The following is a 13,257-nucleotide window of genomic DNA, read 5'->3' on the forward strand; positions in this document are numbered from 1 at the left end:
CATAGCCACGGTACGATCCACTATGCCCGACTTCTTCGCTCCAACGCCAACTCTACTTTCTACTCTCTCTCGCGCCCGTTCGCTCTTTTTAGCGGTTCCTATCGGTTTATCTCTTTCCAACCGACTGGTAGACTACTCTTCCAGCCGATTGGTGGCACCACGGTATGCTCGGTTAATATCGTTCACGTACTTACGTATCGTATCGTATCGCGCTCGCGTCCATCTTGCGTTCGAGATATCGAATCGTCTCGGTGGCAACAGAGCTATACTTCGTCCAGCAAACGAAGACTCGAATCAACAAAACCACGTGACTCACATCAGGGCCGTGACGATGCGAGCGTTGGATTGTGCATTTGGGGAGGCCTCAAATTACTAGTTAATATAATAATTTCTCATTTGTGGTGAATTGTTAGTTCTATTTAATGGTTCTGAGGTTGGCAATAATTTCTTAACGGATGCTCCAGTATCAGTTTTTCAACACTTTGTCAAGTATTTTTGTGTTTAGAGTCGAAACTTTCGATTCACTATACGACAAACCTATGACACACTCCTGAACAGAGACACAAGCGGACCAATAAGATCGTATCGCAGTCATATGGTTTTGTTTATTCAGTCTTTCGACTCACTGAACGAACTATAGACGCCTGTAGACGTTGGTTGCAGAGATGCCAGAAAGGCACCGAAGGTGCACTCTCACACTATGTCAGATCACGCGTACGTGAGCTCGTGGAGTTTCGGAAACCCGACAAAGACAAAATGACATATGCCCTCTTTTTCGATTCACCGAAGCTGCCCAAAGTAAGTTCGAACCGTCTCGTGGGAGTCGAGAGAGAAAGGCTCACACTTCCCTTCTCGCTCTTGAACAACTAATATCCGACCTCCCGTCAACAGGTCTCCACTGGCCTCTGCTGACGGCTGCTGACCACTCCTGGAATTTCTGACAACGTATAACGATTACGACTGGCTACTGTTAGTCTCTCCCAGTCTCTGCTGACCGCAGCTGACCACTCCTGGAATTTCTGACAACGTATAACGATTACTACTGACGTCTGCCAGCCTCCGCTGGCCTCTGCTGACCGCTGCTGACCACTCCTGTTGCTTCTGACAACGTATAACGATTACTATTGACTTCTGCTTGCCTCCGCTGGTCTCTGCTGACCGCTGCTGACCACTGCTGACCACCGTTTATATTTCTGGCAACGTACAACGATTACTACTGGCTACTGCCACCCTCTACTGACCCCTGCCAACATCTCCCGACATCAGCTGGCCTCTGCCAACATCTCCCGACGTCAGCAGATGTTGGCAGAGGTCAGCAGAGGGTGGCAGTAGTCAGTAGTAATCGTTGTACGTTGCCAGAAATATAAACGGTGGTCAGCAGTGGTCAGCAGCGGTCAGCAGAGACCAGCGGAGGCAAGCAGAAGTCAGTAGTAATCGTTATACGTTGTCAGAAGCATCAGGGGTGGTCAGCAGTGTTCAGCAGAGGCCAGCAAAGGCAAGCACAGGCAAGCAGAAACCTGCAAAGGCAAGCAGCGACTTGTAGGGACATGCAGTAGTAAGTATTAATCGTTATGCATTATCAGAAATACCTGCAGTGGTCAGTAGCGCTCGGCAGAGGCCAGGAAAATTCAGTAGAGACAAGCACACGCTGACAGAGATCAGCAAAGACCAACAGAGGTTAGCAGAAGTCTGTAGTAATCGTTATAGGTTGTCAGAAATATAAGCGATGGTCAGCAGAGTCCAGCAGAGGCAAGCAGTAAGCAGGAGCAGTCAGTAACAGTCGCTGTATGGTGTCAAAAGTTGTCGGGAGTTTTGTTCTTTTGTCAGCATTGGTCATCAGAGGTTATCAGAGGCAAATAGAAACCAGGAGTAATTTGCAGAGTTCAGTAATGAACTCTAGGAAAGGCAAGTAAAAATACCTGGCCAGTCGAGATTCCAAATCGTATGCCGTAGACGGGAGGTCGGATTTCAGTTGTTAAGAGCGAGAAGGCAAATGTGAGCCTTTCTCTCTCGACTCCCACGAGGCGGTCCGAAATTACATCGGGCAGCTTCGGAATAATCGAGAAAGAGGGCATATGTCAGTTTGCCTTTGTCGACTTTCCGAAACTCTACGAGCTCACGTACGTGTGATCTGGTATGTGTGAGTAGGGCACCGGGTGCTGAATCTGGCATCTCTGGTTGGTTGCTAATATGAATTCGAATAAAACAGTATTTTAAGTGCAATGAAAGAACTTAACAAATACAATTTTATAACGATCGATCGTAAGGTAGATTGGTACTCGTTCGTAGCAATATTCTGCTTAGTTTGACGTAGAGATCTTCGATTTCTTTTTTCGCGCGCGATGCTTCCCTCATCCTCTCGGTCCTTTAAGCCAATCAGAAGTAGTGGCTAGGCTATCCTTTGGGTGTCCCTTCTCTCTCGCGCGGTCTTCCGCGTTTTCGCGCCATTTTCGGAGTGGTAGTGGAAAGCGCGCTTTTTCGTTACGACACGGTGGGCACACGTGGGAAAAGAAAATATGCCCTGCGATTAATTTTGAGCCTTGATTTCTTTCCTGTTCTTATTGATATACGTATCACTACAAAATAAAAGGCCTTTTAAATTTCGCTGACTATAGAATCTCCAAGTTTCGATTCCATGCCTATATTCACATCATATGATATACATGTCGTTGGTAGACTTGCAACAGGTTAATCCATCTTGTGGTGTTTTGTTTTATGGCGCGTCTCCATGCTCGTACATGAATTTTCGAAATTTGAAATCGTGATTAGTTCAAATTAAAAGTTTATTTGTTAAAAAAAGTATTTTACGCATAAAAGCAAGTTTAGTCAATTGTAATTTCTAGACTTTATACGAACTCTGTGTTGTGACATTGGTTCCCGCTCTTTTTACGATCCGAAGAAATTGCAGACGCAACAAATTCAACTGTTTTATGACGAGGTAAGCAAATAGTTTACATACATGAAAATTATACTTTGAAGTATTAATTATATAATTTTTAAATTACGCTTTATTCGTTGCTTGCGAAAATCGTAAGCGTGAAATATTCGTTCACAATCGAATTATATTTTGGTGACGAATTAAAAATACCGTAAGTTAATTGAAACATTTTATTCATATTTTTTAAGCAAAAACACAAGAAAATTCAAGTACACTTATTCCTTACACGTTTACTTTACTTCAACTAAAATGTAATTATACGATAACATGACTCGTGCAAGATGTAATGTTAATGCCTATGTGCTTAATGAATGTATGCATGTCAGTTGTAAATACGCAATGAACATGTTAGTTGATGTATGAAAAAAAAAAAAAATAAAATCAATGTACTCGTTTCTGTATGCGTGCTCAGATAAAACCGTCAACGTCACGGAACATAACAAGCTCCGCTTAATCGCTATCATTTTCTTATTTTAACAAATTTCAACTGTTCACAAATCACTTGACGACCCCTTATTCTCATATCAAGGAGGATGCTCTGAAATGGTTACAAAAATGGTAGCCGCAGAATAAGGCACACAATTGATGCAACGTGCATGTAGTATAGCAATATATTTATCTTTAATGGTATTTGGATGTCAATGAATTTCTATAAGTATATGGATCGTCCTGAACATTATGTTATGCATATGATGCCTAGGGAATCTAAAGCTTTGCAGGAACGATTGTGCCTATATTGTTGTTGTGATAATAGTTTTATCATTATTATTACCAGTATAATAATTATTATTATTACCATTATAATTATTATTAATATTATTATTATTGTTATTATTATTAATATTATTATTATTATAGTTGATGTTACTAATGCTCGGATGATCAGTAGTTTTGTATATACAGGTTTTTTGAGGTATGTTTTGCACCTTATGATATGGGGTGTATGTATATATGATTTTCACGAACCACGTCTATCAATCAACTTATATAATATGCAACCTGAGGTATTCGATCTACTTGACACAACTCAACTAAAGCGTGAACTATGTTGTAACAAGTGCAATTTCCGTATGTGTACATTTATGTGTATAGGGTGAAATGTGCTCTCCTATTTCAGATTCAAACATCTATTACAAAACAACATGCTCGTCCGTTACTCACATAACAAAAACCAGTAATGTAATTCAGTTTTTTTTTATAAGTTTCACCTATATACATCTTATGTCAGCTTGTAACAGCTACCATTACAGCTAATTAGTTTGCTGCTTTACCAATTCACATAGTATCTTCAATGACTACTCTGCACCTAGCAGGATGTATGACTCTATCCTGTATTGCTGTTGTACACTATTATCCAAAGCATAGCACAATTATTCAATCGTTTCTGAAATCTGCTAGTTTCATTTTTATTGTTGTTCTGGAAATTTAAAACGAAGAACGCACGTTACAGATTACAATTCTTACGTTTAAAATTGTCTACAAGCAGACCTGGGCAAATTTTATTCGATAGGAAAATAAGAAATATTTATTTGAAATAACTTTTCAGTCTTCTGTTTCCCCGCAACGTTAATTCGAAATAACCGAAATATCGATTTATTTGGAATAATGGATACACGAGAACCTATTGGATACCTTGTATGATTATAATTTGTATTAATCTGTGGTTTTCAAATTTTTTTTTTTAAAGGCACCGCGCTAAAGAAACGAGAAAATCTCTGCGCCCGAAATGTATAAAGAAGCGAGTGTTGGCTTCATTTTAATTCACTCAAAATTAAGATACATCGAAGATAAAAAATTACTTAAAGAAAGTCTGAATATTGCAAAATGATGTAAGACCAAAAACGATGAAAGTCCAAGTAAAGTAATTGTAAAAGGTCTTTTAATAAGAGCTATCGAATGTATCTTCACTTCCGAGTCTCGTATTCTGAATAAACGTACAAATTATAAATTATTATCAAATGTGTATTTTAGGTTCTTATGACGAATTTCATTCATAACAATAGAATCGTAGAGATAATTGAATATTTGAACTCGAATCTTGAGTTGTACGATTACGAAATGACTATACCCGCTAACCTACCTGGATGTCTACCTAATGCATCATTGGACGATTACAATCTTTATTGTTAAACATCTCATAAACTATTGAGCGTTGACTCCTGGTAAGAGTCTATGGAAGCGTTTTTTTGAGGGTTTATACAAGATGTTTCAAAAAGATGGGAAAAGCCAAAACATACAGATTCCCCGTACGAAAAGAAATCGAAAAGCCTTTTACTATTCAAAAATTTGAGGCCTCGTTTTCGAGATATAAGCAATTAAAGTTTAGTGACGGGGGGTTTCCGGGTCGCGCCATATCTCAGTCAGCTGATCGCCCGGCGCCATTTGCACGCATTCAGTTTTTGCTCCTCTAAAATCTCTTCTTAAAATCCGCAAGCTCTTATTAAAAGACCCTATACAATTTTCTTGGACCACAAAATTAGAAATGGGAGCATTTATTAAAATAGATATTTAAAAATATACTTCTACAGTTATCAAACTTTAACCACGAACGTATTAATTTGAAAACGCTGTAATAAATCGTTATCGCCTCGTGTATTTGAAACTGTAAGTATATACGATGGACGGTTCTTATATTAATTTCTTTCTCATTTCGAATCGTTATCACTTCGTCGTTTCAATGACGCAAATAGATTTGTAATCCCATCCATTACGACAAACAGAACATTCCATTATTAGAACACGTCGGTTATTTCCAATAGCACTTTGTTATTTCATTAGTTTAAATACAGAAATATTATTTTCAAAGTTATTTCACAAAGGTAACGCAATTGTATGTCGCAAATGAAACAACCATGAAACATGACAACGTTATTTCAAAGGTGCCTAGGTCTGTTTACGAGTAGTCGACACTTCCCTAAGCAAAATGTCTTTTAACGTGGTACGTGGAAAAACCCTACTGTTTCTCGTGCTTTAAAATTTATGTTCTAGATAAGTTTTGTAAAAAATATGCCTTAGTCACTTTGATGTAGGATAATTCGTGTAATGCTTATAAAATATTACGGCGAGAACAACGAAAGCAATAACGTGACACAAGTATGCTTCGATCATTTTCTGTTTATTCTCTTCCACAGAGTTTCAGACTTAACAATTCATCGTATTTATAATTCAGAGAACGGATTACTCGAATCTCAATAAGCTCGATTCATTCAAAAATTATACTTAATAATGAAACTTTTTCATAATGAGACTTACAATGAAACAACCGTTTTTTTTTTTTTCGAAAGAAAGAAAAAAAGAAGAATATGTGCACCAAGTTATATTGACAATAACGTCAAAAAATATCGTATATGCTTCCATGCATACGTAATAATTTACCGAAGTTTTCGTGAAGCACGATTTGCAAACGATCTCTTAAAAGCTATTTACAAAAATGAATAGCAATACGTAGGCTTCCGCTACATCATCAGCTGCCCTTGAGCATATGCCTCTAAGTCAGTAAATTTTTCAACTTACGTCGATCCACAGGGTTGTCTTTCAAGATTCCTTAACGCGATTAAGAACGTAATAATGAATGCGTGGTGTGTATGTCCATCGATACGCGCTATACCAGCAATGAGTACAACGTCAGAGGCATACGTTATTCAGAAAAGGACGGCCTTGACATCGGTACTGTTCCGCGATTGTCCCTGTGGAGAATTGCTCGTGACTAGAGATGGGCTTAACGATATAGTTACTGATAAAATATCGATAACTCGGCGATATTAAACGCGAACATTGCATTATCGACACATCGACAACGTATCGATAACTAACATGCAGTACCGTCAGTCTCCTCTATCGAATGTTCGAGCATTAGCCGCGTACGCAAACATCGATACATTAGGTCATATAACATTTTTTCGCGTTCTTTTCTTTAATACGTTAACCGCCGTTACAAAAAATGAAACGATGAGATTTTCATAGCAATCAATATTTTTAGAAAAACACTAACGAGTGTTTACATCCCCACTTTAGTTTACCAGCTTCTCTACCAATCATGCGTGCGACGGGAGGGTAGACTATACACTAGAGCAGGGGTGTGAGCAATCGTCATTAATTTCAACAGATATGGATGACAAGACTCTTCACTGTGGAATTAAAACAATTAATTTTCAAGCTGAAACGTTAAAAGAAATAAATTTGATTAGGATCCGTGAGTATTAGCTATGTTACAAAAATAAATACAGCGACAAATTTTAGGTTTACTAGTTCTCTAAAATCAAAGTTCTCATTTTGTAGAAAGTTTTATGGTTAATGATGAGAATTCTAGAACTCGAATCACTTTTGTATCCGTCTTGTGATGATGACATTTATGTTTTTATTTTTACGAGCAACAAAATATAGTAACGAGTTAAGCTAACTCCTTACAAATGCACTGTTGCTCCACGATGAGAGCTCACGGCTCGTTGCACCGCCATGTTTGACGCTGTTGCGCGGCGTAGACGGAAAAATGAACCCAGTTAGCTCGACGTTTAACGTGTTAAGAGTCGCGTACGATAGTTTCAGATGTCTGAAAAATGCACCCTCACAAGAGAAAATTTAACCCTTTGTTTTGGTGGTCTAACAACATTACTATATAATATTGTACGTGTTCCTCAAACATTTTAAAGCACTTATCAGTATGCTCGCGCGGTGGCATTGAAAGTGACTCGCGACAAATTCAATGCCGCCAACTGCATAATAGGTGGCGCAGCACTTGTTTTGGCGCGAAGGCTTCCCATTGGCGGACCACGAATCACCGACCAATCGGAAGCTCCCGTGTCCGTGACTCACAAGTCTTGGGCCTTTTATCGTCTCGACCAAAGCGGACGAATATTTTCCATATAGCGAGGGAAATGCCTTCGAACCGTAGTACGCGATTACAACCGAAACGTGTAAATGCTCTTACTGCGATCGAATAAGAAAATAAATGGATCGAACATAACGAATTGTACATTCTTTTATTGTCGATATTTAAACGCGATATCGACAAGGTACCGATAAACCGGTAAACCCATCTCTATTCGAGGCTCTCAACAATCATTGAACGTTGCAACAAATCGCTCTGCATGGTATAGGACCCTCGCCATCTTGACCGTATAACGTTCGTGACTTGAAAACTTTCGTATCGATGCCCATAAACGGGGCATTCCCCGTGTAACAGCTCTCGTATATCTCGAAAGCTTCGTCGATGGGTATGTCGTTCTTCTCCCCCTGGACGCCCGTCTCCGTCAGAATCTCCACTTGCTCAGACTTATTTGGCACTGATTTCGATGCAGACGGATCTACGTTTACCTTAGAGGTTATCTCCTCCTCCACGCTGGTGGCGCTACCGCGCGCCAATCTATAGTACTTCTGCACGTAATCCAGGTTGATTTTCTTGGCCACGATGTTGTCCTCTTCGGCGGCCTCGCCCTCGCACGATACTCCTCGACATTGCAGCATCCTCTTCGGGGTTATCACAGGTTCAATCGTTTCGGCTTCCCAGCACTCCAACACGTCAGGCTCCTCTATGCTGCTCAAGGAATTCATCCTGCTACCTTTCTCGTCGTCGTTTTGTCTCTTGCTCTCCGCCTTAGCCGTCTCTCTCGCCCCATCGTTGCTGGTCGTTTTCTCAATCGTGAAAGCATCGTTTCTGGAAGTCGTCAACAACTTCCCGTCATCCAACACGATGATCGTCCCCTTCTCGTACGTCTTGATCACATCCTTCACGATACCCTCGTCGTTCTCGTCGTCCACGTCATCTATACGTCGTATCTTCGTGTCGATATTCGCGGGATCCTTGCCGGATCTACCTTGTCTTTTCGTTCGCCTTGCATTGACTCTCTTCGAGTCCGTCATCCGAGAGCTTGAAGCAACCCTCATACCCGCAACGCTATCCTTCTCAGTAAATTCGCAAACGTCACCAACGTCCTGCTGTTTCGCAGGGTTGTTCTTCCTTCTCGCGGCGTTCGCGGGGACCTCTCGCTGTCCGCAGGAATCCGACGACGACATGGCCTCGTTCTCCAGCTTGCCCTCGACGTGCCTGACCCGTCTCCGTTCCCCAGACCGTTTCTTCGCGTCCCTCTTCTTCCTCAAACCGCCGTTGCTGGCCTCCTGCTCCTGGCCCTTGACGTTGCTGATCCTTGCGAATTCGCCGTAGCTAGTCGCACGCGACAATACCGCATTGTCTGCGCCGCTATTAGCAGATAGTGCAGGCATGGGGTTGCCTTGCAAGTTTTTTGGCGGCTGTTCGTCCACCTCGTCCTCGTCTTCCGTCTCGCTGTCCGACGCGTTCGTGATGAACACGTCGGGCGAGTTCGCTCTTCGTAGCCACTCCGTCACCGCCTCCGTGATGGGAAAGTCCGACACCCGTGTCTGGCTCTCGAAACCAGAGTCCTCGTTCATCGCCTCGACGTGGTCGTCCTTGCTTCGATGATTGCTCGCGTTCTCCGACGCGAAGTTGCTCGACACGTCGATCTTGTCGCTGGAGTCGAGCGTCGACTCCGTCTTCAACGACGAGTCGTTGGACAGGTTCACGCCGTTCAGGCTCTGGGTCAGATCGTTCATCGCTTTCTCGTTCTTCAGCGCGTTCTCTGGTTGTTCCGCGGTGTTGTCCAGATCGGGCCCAGGCGTTGGCTCTCTCACGAACTTCGTACCCTTGGCGCTGTACTTCCTCTTTGGCAGTTTGATGTTCGACAAGGATTCGTGGTTCTCCAGCTCCTCCTTCGGTACAGTCTTGGACGTTTTCTCGTCGTTGCACGAAGACGATGATTTCGTCAGCATTTTCTCGTTGCTCGAGTTCAATTTCCCGTTCACCAGGGTCTCCTCGACCCCGTTCATCGCTTCGTCCGTCAATCGTTCGCGCGACTCGTTCGCACTCGCTGCATCTTTAACGCACGTAGACTCGACCTCGACCAGCTCGTCGACTGGCAGAACGTCGTCCTTCTCAGCGAGGCAACACGTCAATCCGTTCGTTTCCGCGTCAGGATCAGCGTCGTGCAACGTCGGTTCGTTCTTCTCCGACGGAGATCCAGATGCTTGATCGGAATTGCTGTCCGTCAGCTGCTCGTCCTCCTGCTTCTGGTTGTCGGAATCGACACCGTTGCACGTCTTTTGGTTCTGGTCGATCGATGCCGTCTCCGACGACAACGTGCTCGACTGATTCATGGCTGAACCCTCACCGGAGGTCGACGAGGTGGCGGACGTCGGCGTAGCGGACATCGAGGCGTCCAGCTTCACTGGCTGCAACTGGAACTCCTGGCTTTGAGGGTTCAGCGGTCGATTGGTGGCTGTTGTCGAAGTTGAGCACGCTGTCCTGGACAGCCGGGAAGACAGTACACCAGTATCATATTCGGAGCTGTATTCTGCCTCCTCTTCGTCCTCCGTGTTACCCTACGTTACAAAAAGAATTTTAGAATCACTCAAGTTTCAATGAATCGTTTGTTTGTTTGAAAATTCGTTTACGCAATCGTTTCTATAATCAGAGAAACCTGTGCTGAAATTTTTCGGTGAAAAAAAAAAATTTCAAATTGTTCTAAAAAAATTATTTTTAGTTGCAAGGGTCAATCACAATCACTTTTGGTGAATAGACATACCCCCGAATTCCTACGCACTCGCGAGAAAAAAAATCCTTATCGAAAATATACTGTCTGACCATATCATTGACACGTTTCCCTGAAATTTCATGCGTAATCTTTAAACCGTCATAACTTACTCTTGTGTTCATTGTATTCTATGAACACTTCCTCCTAGTATCTCATGTGAGAAGTTTCTTTAATTTGTAATGGATATGCGCATAAATAGACTTGCTTGGTAAAAGACAGTGTTTGGTAAAGCAGGTTTGCAAGCTTGTGCTTGTATGCAAAGACACATCTTTGCCCCCCCTCTGAGAGTGTATAGAGATTGATATTTACCACAGCTAATCTTCTCTGGTTTCTTCCCTTTTTTTTCTTTTTTCGGTTGGTATAGGTCGTCGACATAGCCGCCACGTCCGTAATTCTGATCATAGGCCCGCCCTGTATTGTAACACCTTGGACAGCAAAAATACCAAGCATTATCTCTCCGTGCGACAACGTACACGCAGTATGGCGGAGCGTCGATGCGACCAAACGTCTCTCGGAATTCGACCAGGGTGCACCGGGTCGAATTCGGAAACCACGTCGGAATCGACGCGCGTCGAAGGGCGCGAAGACTGAACTTGGCTTTCCGTGGCCGCCTCCTCACCCTTCGCCTCTTACATCAAACAGCTTCGCGCACGGTATCTATTTAAAACCATTTCTATTCGAGGCTCGGCGACGCTGCCCGAGGCTCTGCCAAATCCTCCCTTGACGCCCCTCGCGCGACCAACAGACATTATTTCTAACATTAAATGTCGATGGAACAGCGGCATCCTCGTGATATCGTTATGAGTCAATGGACCCCCGGGTGAATACGCCTCTTCGCTTGTGCTACGTGCGCGGCTGCGTGCTGGAGAATATATGCTCGATGTCGGAGTTACAGTGAAGAATGACGGATCAGAAATTAATCGTATGCACACACACGCACACACACAGACATACGCACACATACCGAGCGTGTATAGAATCTTGGACTTTAGGTACGATCGTCGGATCGCGATTAGCCAATTTTAGTTCGCATTACGATCCCCAATGATGAAAATTACAATTTACTTCTACGATATTAAAAATTGGAGCAAAGTTGAACGTTCATTGCTTGCATTTCCGTCTGGATTGCTTTCCTGGAAATTGTGAAGCAGTGAACGATGAACATGGCGGGCGTGTTCGCCAATATGGCCGCCATGGAGAAGAGTGGTACCAGGAAAACTCAAGTTTTAGCAGACCACCGAAGTATCGAATTTAAGTTAACGAACAAATTTTTGATCTCGAAAATAAAAAAATTATAACTTTGCTTAAGAGAAGGTGCGTCTCTGCGAATTATTACCTTTTACCTTGACTGTGGTAGAGGCACGGCGGTAATAAAACAGCAATGATGCCGATGGACGGGACAGCAGTCGTGTATCTGGGTATATCCCTTTCCCCTCGCCGCGCATCCGACCGACACTGTTCTCGTTTAACATTAGAAACAGGTACAATCAAACGTACTAACGCCTAGACTGTTGCAGTGCGGGGAAGGAGCGTCCGATGCATCTCAGCGCGCAATGTGTCATCCGCTACAATGTACTCTTTCGTTCCTAGTTAAATATAAACTTCTTGGCGGGCAGCGTGGGTTCTCACGCGGCCGACAATTTAACCGTCGTTACGCAATACGTACTTCCGATATTCTTGCGACTATGGGCGCTTAACGATCTCCGTCTGTACGTTCTATTATTATTTACGTGCCATGCTACTGTTACCTTTCGTTATCGTTTACCGATTCACGGAGATTCGTATTAGTGACAGGGCCGGGGAGCATGCAGATCTCACGACTCGACGTCAAGCGCAACAAGGGGTGAACGCAGAAAGCTGGCTGGGATCGACTAACATCGCGAAACTCTGATCCTGAGGGGATCGGAGCTTCCAATGCAACCGACGATTAACCCTTTCGCTAACAGACTGCAAAACGCACCGTGCAAACGGCAAAAAAACATTTCGAAATGTCTCGAATACTCTAAACGCTCGATACTGTTGCACTACAAGTTGCGCTTCTTGCGTTCTCAGCGAGAAAGGGTTAACATCGACGTGCAACGTCAGGATGCATCGCTCCCTCCCCAGGGGTTCGTGTTTGCGCAGATTCTCTCAGCCACGAGAACACAACCTTCGCTAGTTCGTCCGTTGTTCCGTCCATCTGTCCGTGAACAGAACGAAAGCTACGAGAGAGCGAGAGCGTTCGTCTACCCATGCGGTAGCAAAGGAGAAAAACTAAATAGTAACTTTCGAGAATCCACCGACCCGAGCAGAGACTTCGAAAAATCAACTAACCGTTCAGGTTGACCAAAGGAGGACCGAACATGTAATGGCCGGGATACATGTACGGTTGAGGCACCGGTATCACGTGCGAGACGTGCATCGGTTGCTGCACCAGGACCGGCTCTAGGTACTGTTCCCCGTTGAAACCGTTCTCCAAAGGCTGCTCCTCCACCTGGTACTCCATCTGTTCCTCCATCTGGTGCTCGTCGGTCTGATCCTTCGTCGCTGCGTCGATCTCCGTCGGCTGCTTCTCCGTCTCGCCCGTCACGCTTTCGCTGCAGCTCGCGCTCCATGTACCGCTCTCGTTGCACATACCGTTCGTGTTCTCTACTGGCAATAACGTGCTATCCTGTTCCATCGCCAGGGTCGAGTCCTTTGTGCTTTGCTCGTTCTGCAATTCCAACCAACTGTTTC

The 13,257-nt window shown here is 43.6% G+C and overlaps 1 protein-coding gene across 8 annotated transcripts in view; it reads right to left on the reverse strand.

Annotated features, from left to right (window-relative positions):
• Positions 1-3,094: 3,094 nt before the first annotated feature.
• LOC143344160 (uncharacterized) overlaps positions 3,095-13,257 on the reverse strand; it is a 53,099-nt gene continuing 42,936 nt past the window's right edge. For all 8 annotated transcript variants that reach the window (XM_076769939.1, XM_076769936.1, XM_076769937.1 and 5 more), the window contains 3 exons: positions 12,856-13,234; positions 10,852-10,967; positions 3,095-10,330 (listed from right to left, as the gene is read on the reverse strand). In XM_076769939.1, coding sequence (XP_076626054.1) covers positions 7,997-10,330; positions 10,852-10,967; positions 12,856-13,234 — 2,829 coding nt within the window. In that variant the 3' untranslated portion in view covers positions 3,095-7,996. The remainder of the gene's footprint in view (positions 10,331-10,851; positions 10,968-12,855; positions 13,235-13,257) is intronic.

The sequence above is a fragment of the Colletes latitarsis genome, chromosome 7 (assembly GCF_051014445.1).
Source record: "Colletes latitarsis isolate SP2378_abdomen chromosome 7, iyColLati1, whole genome shotgun sequence".
Classification (NCBI taxonomy): domain Eukaryota; kingdom Metazoa; phylum Arthropoda; class Insecta; order Hymenoptera; family Colletidae; genus Colletes; species Colletes latitarsis.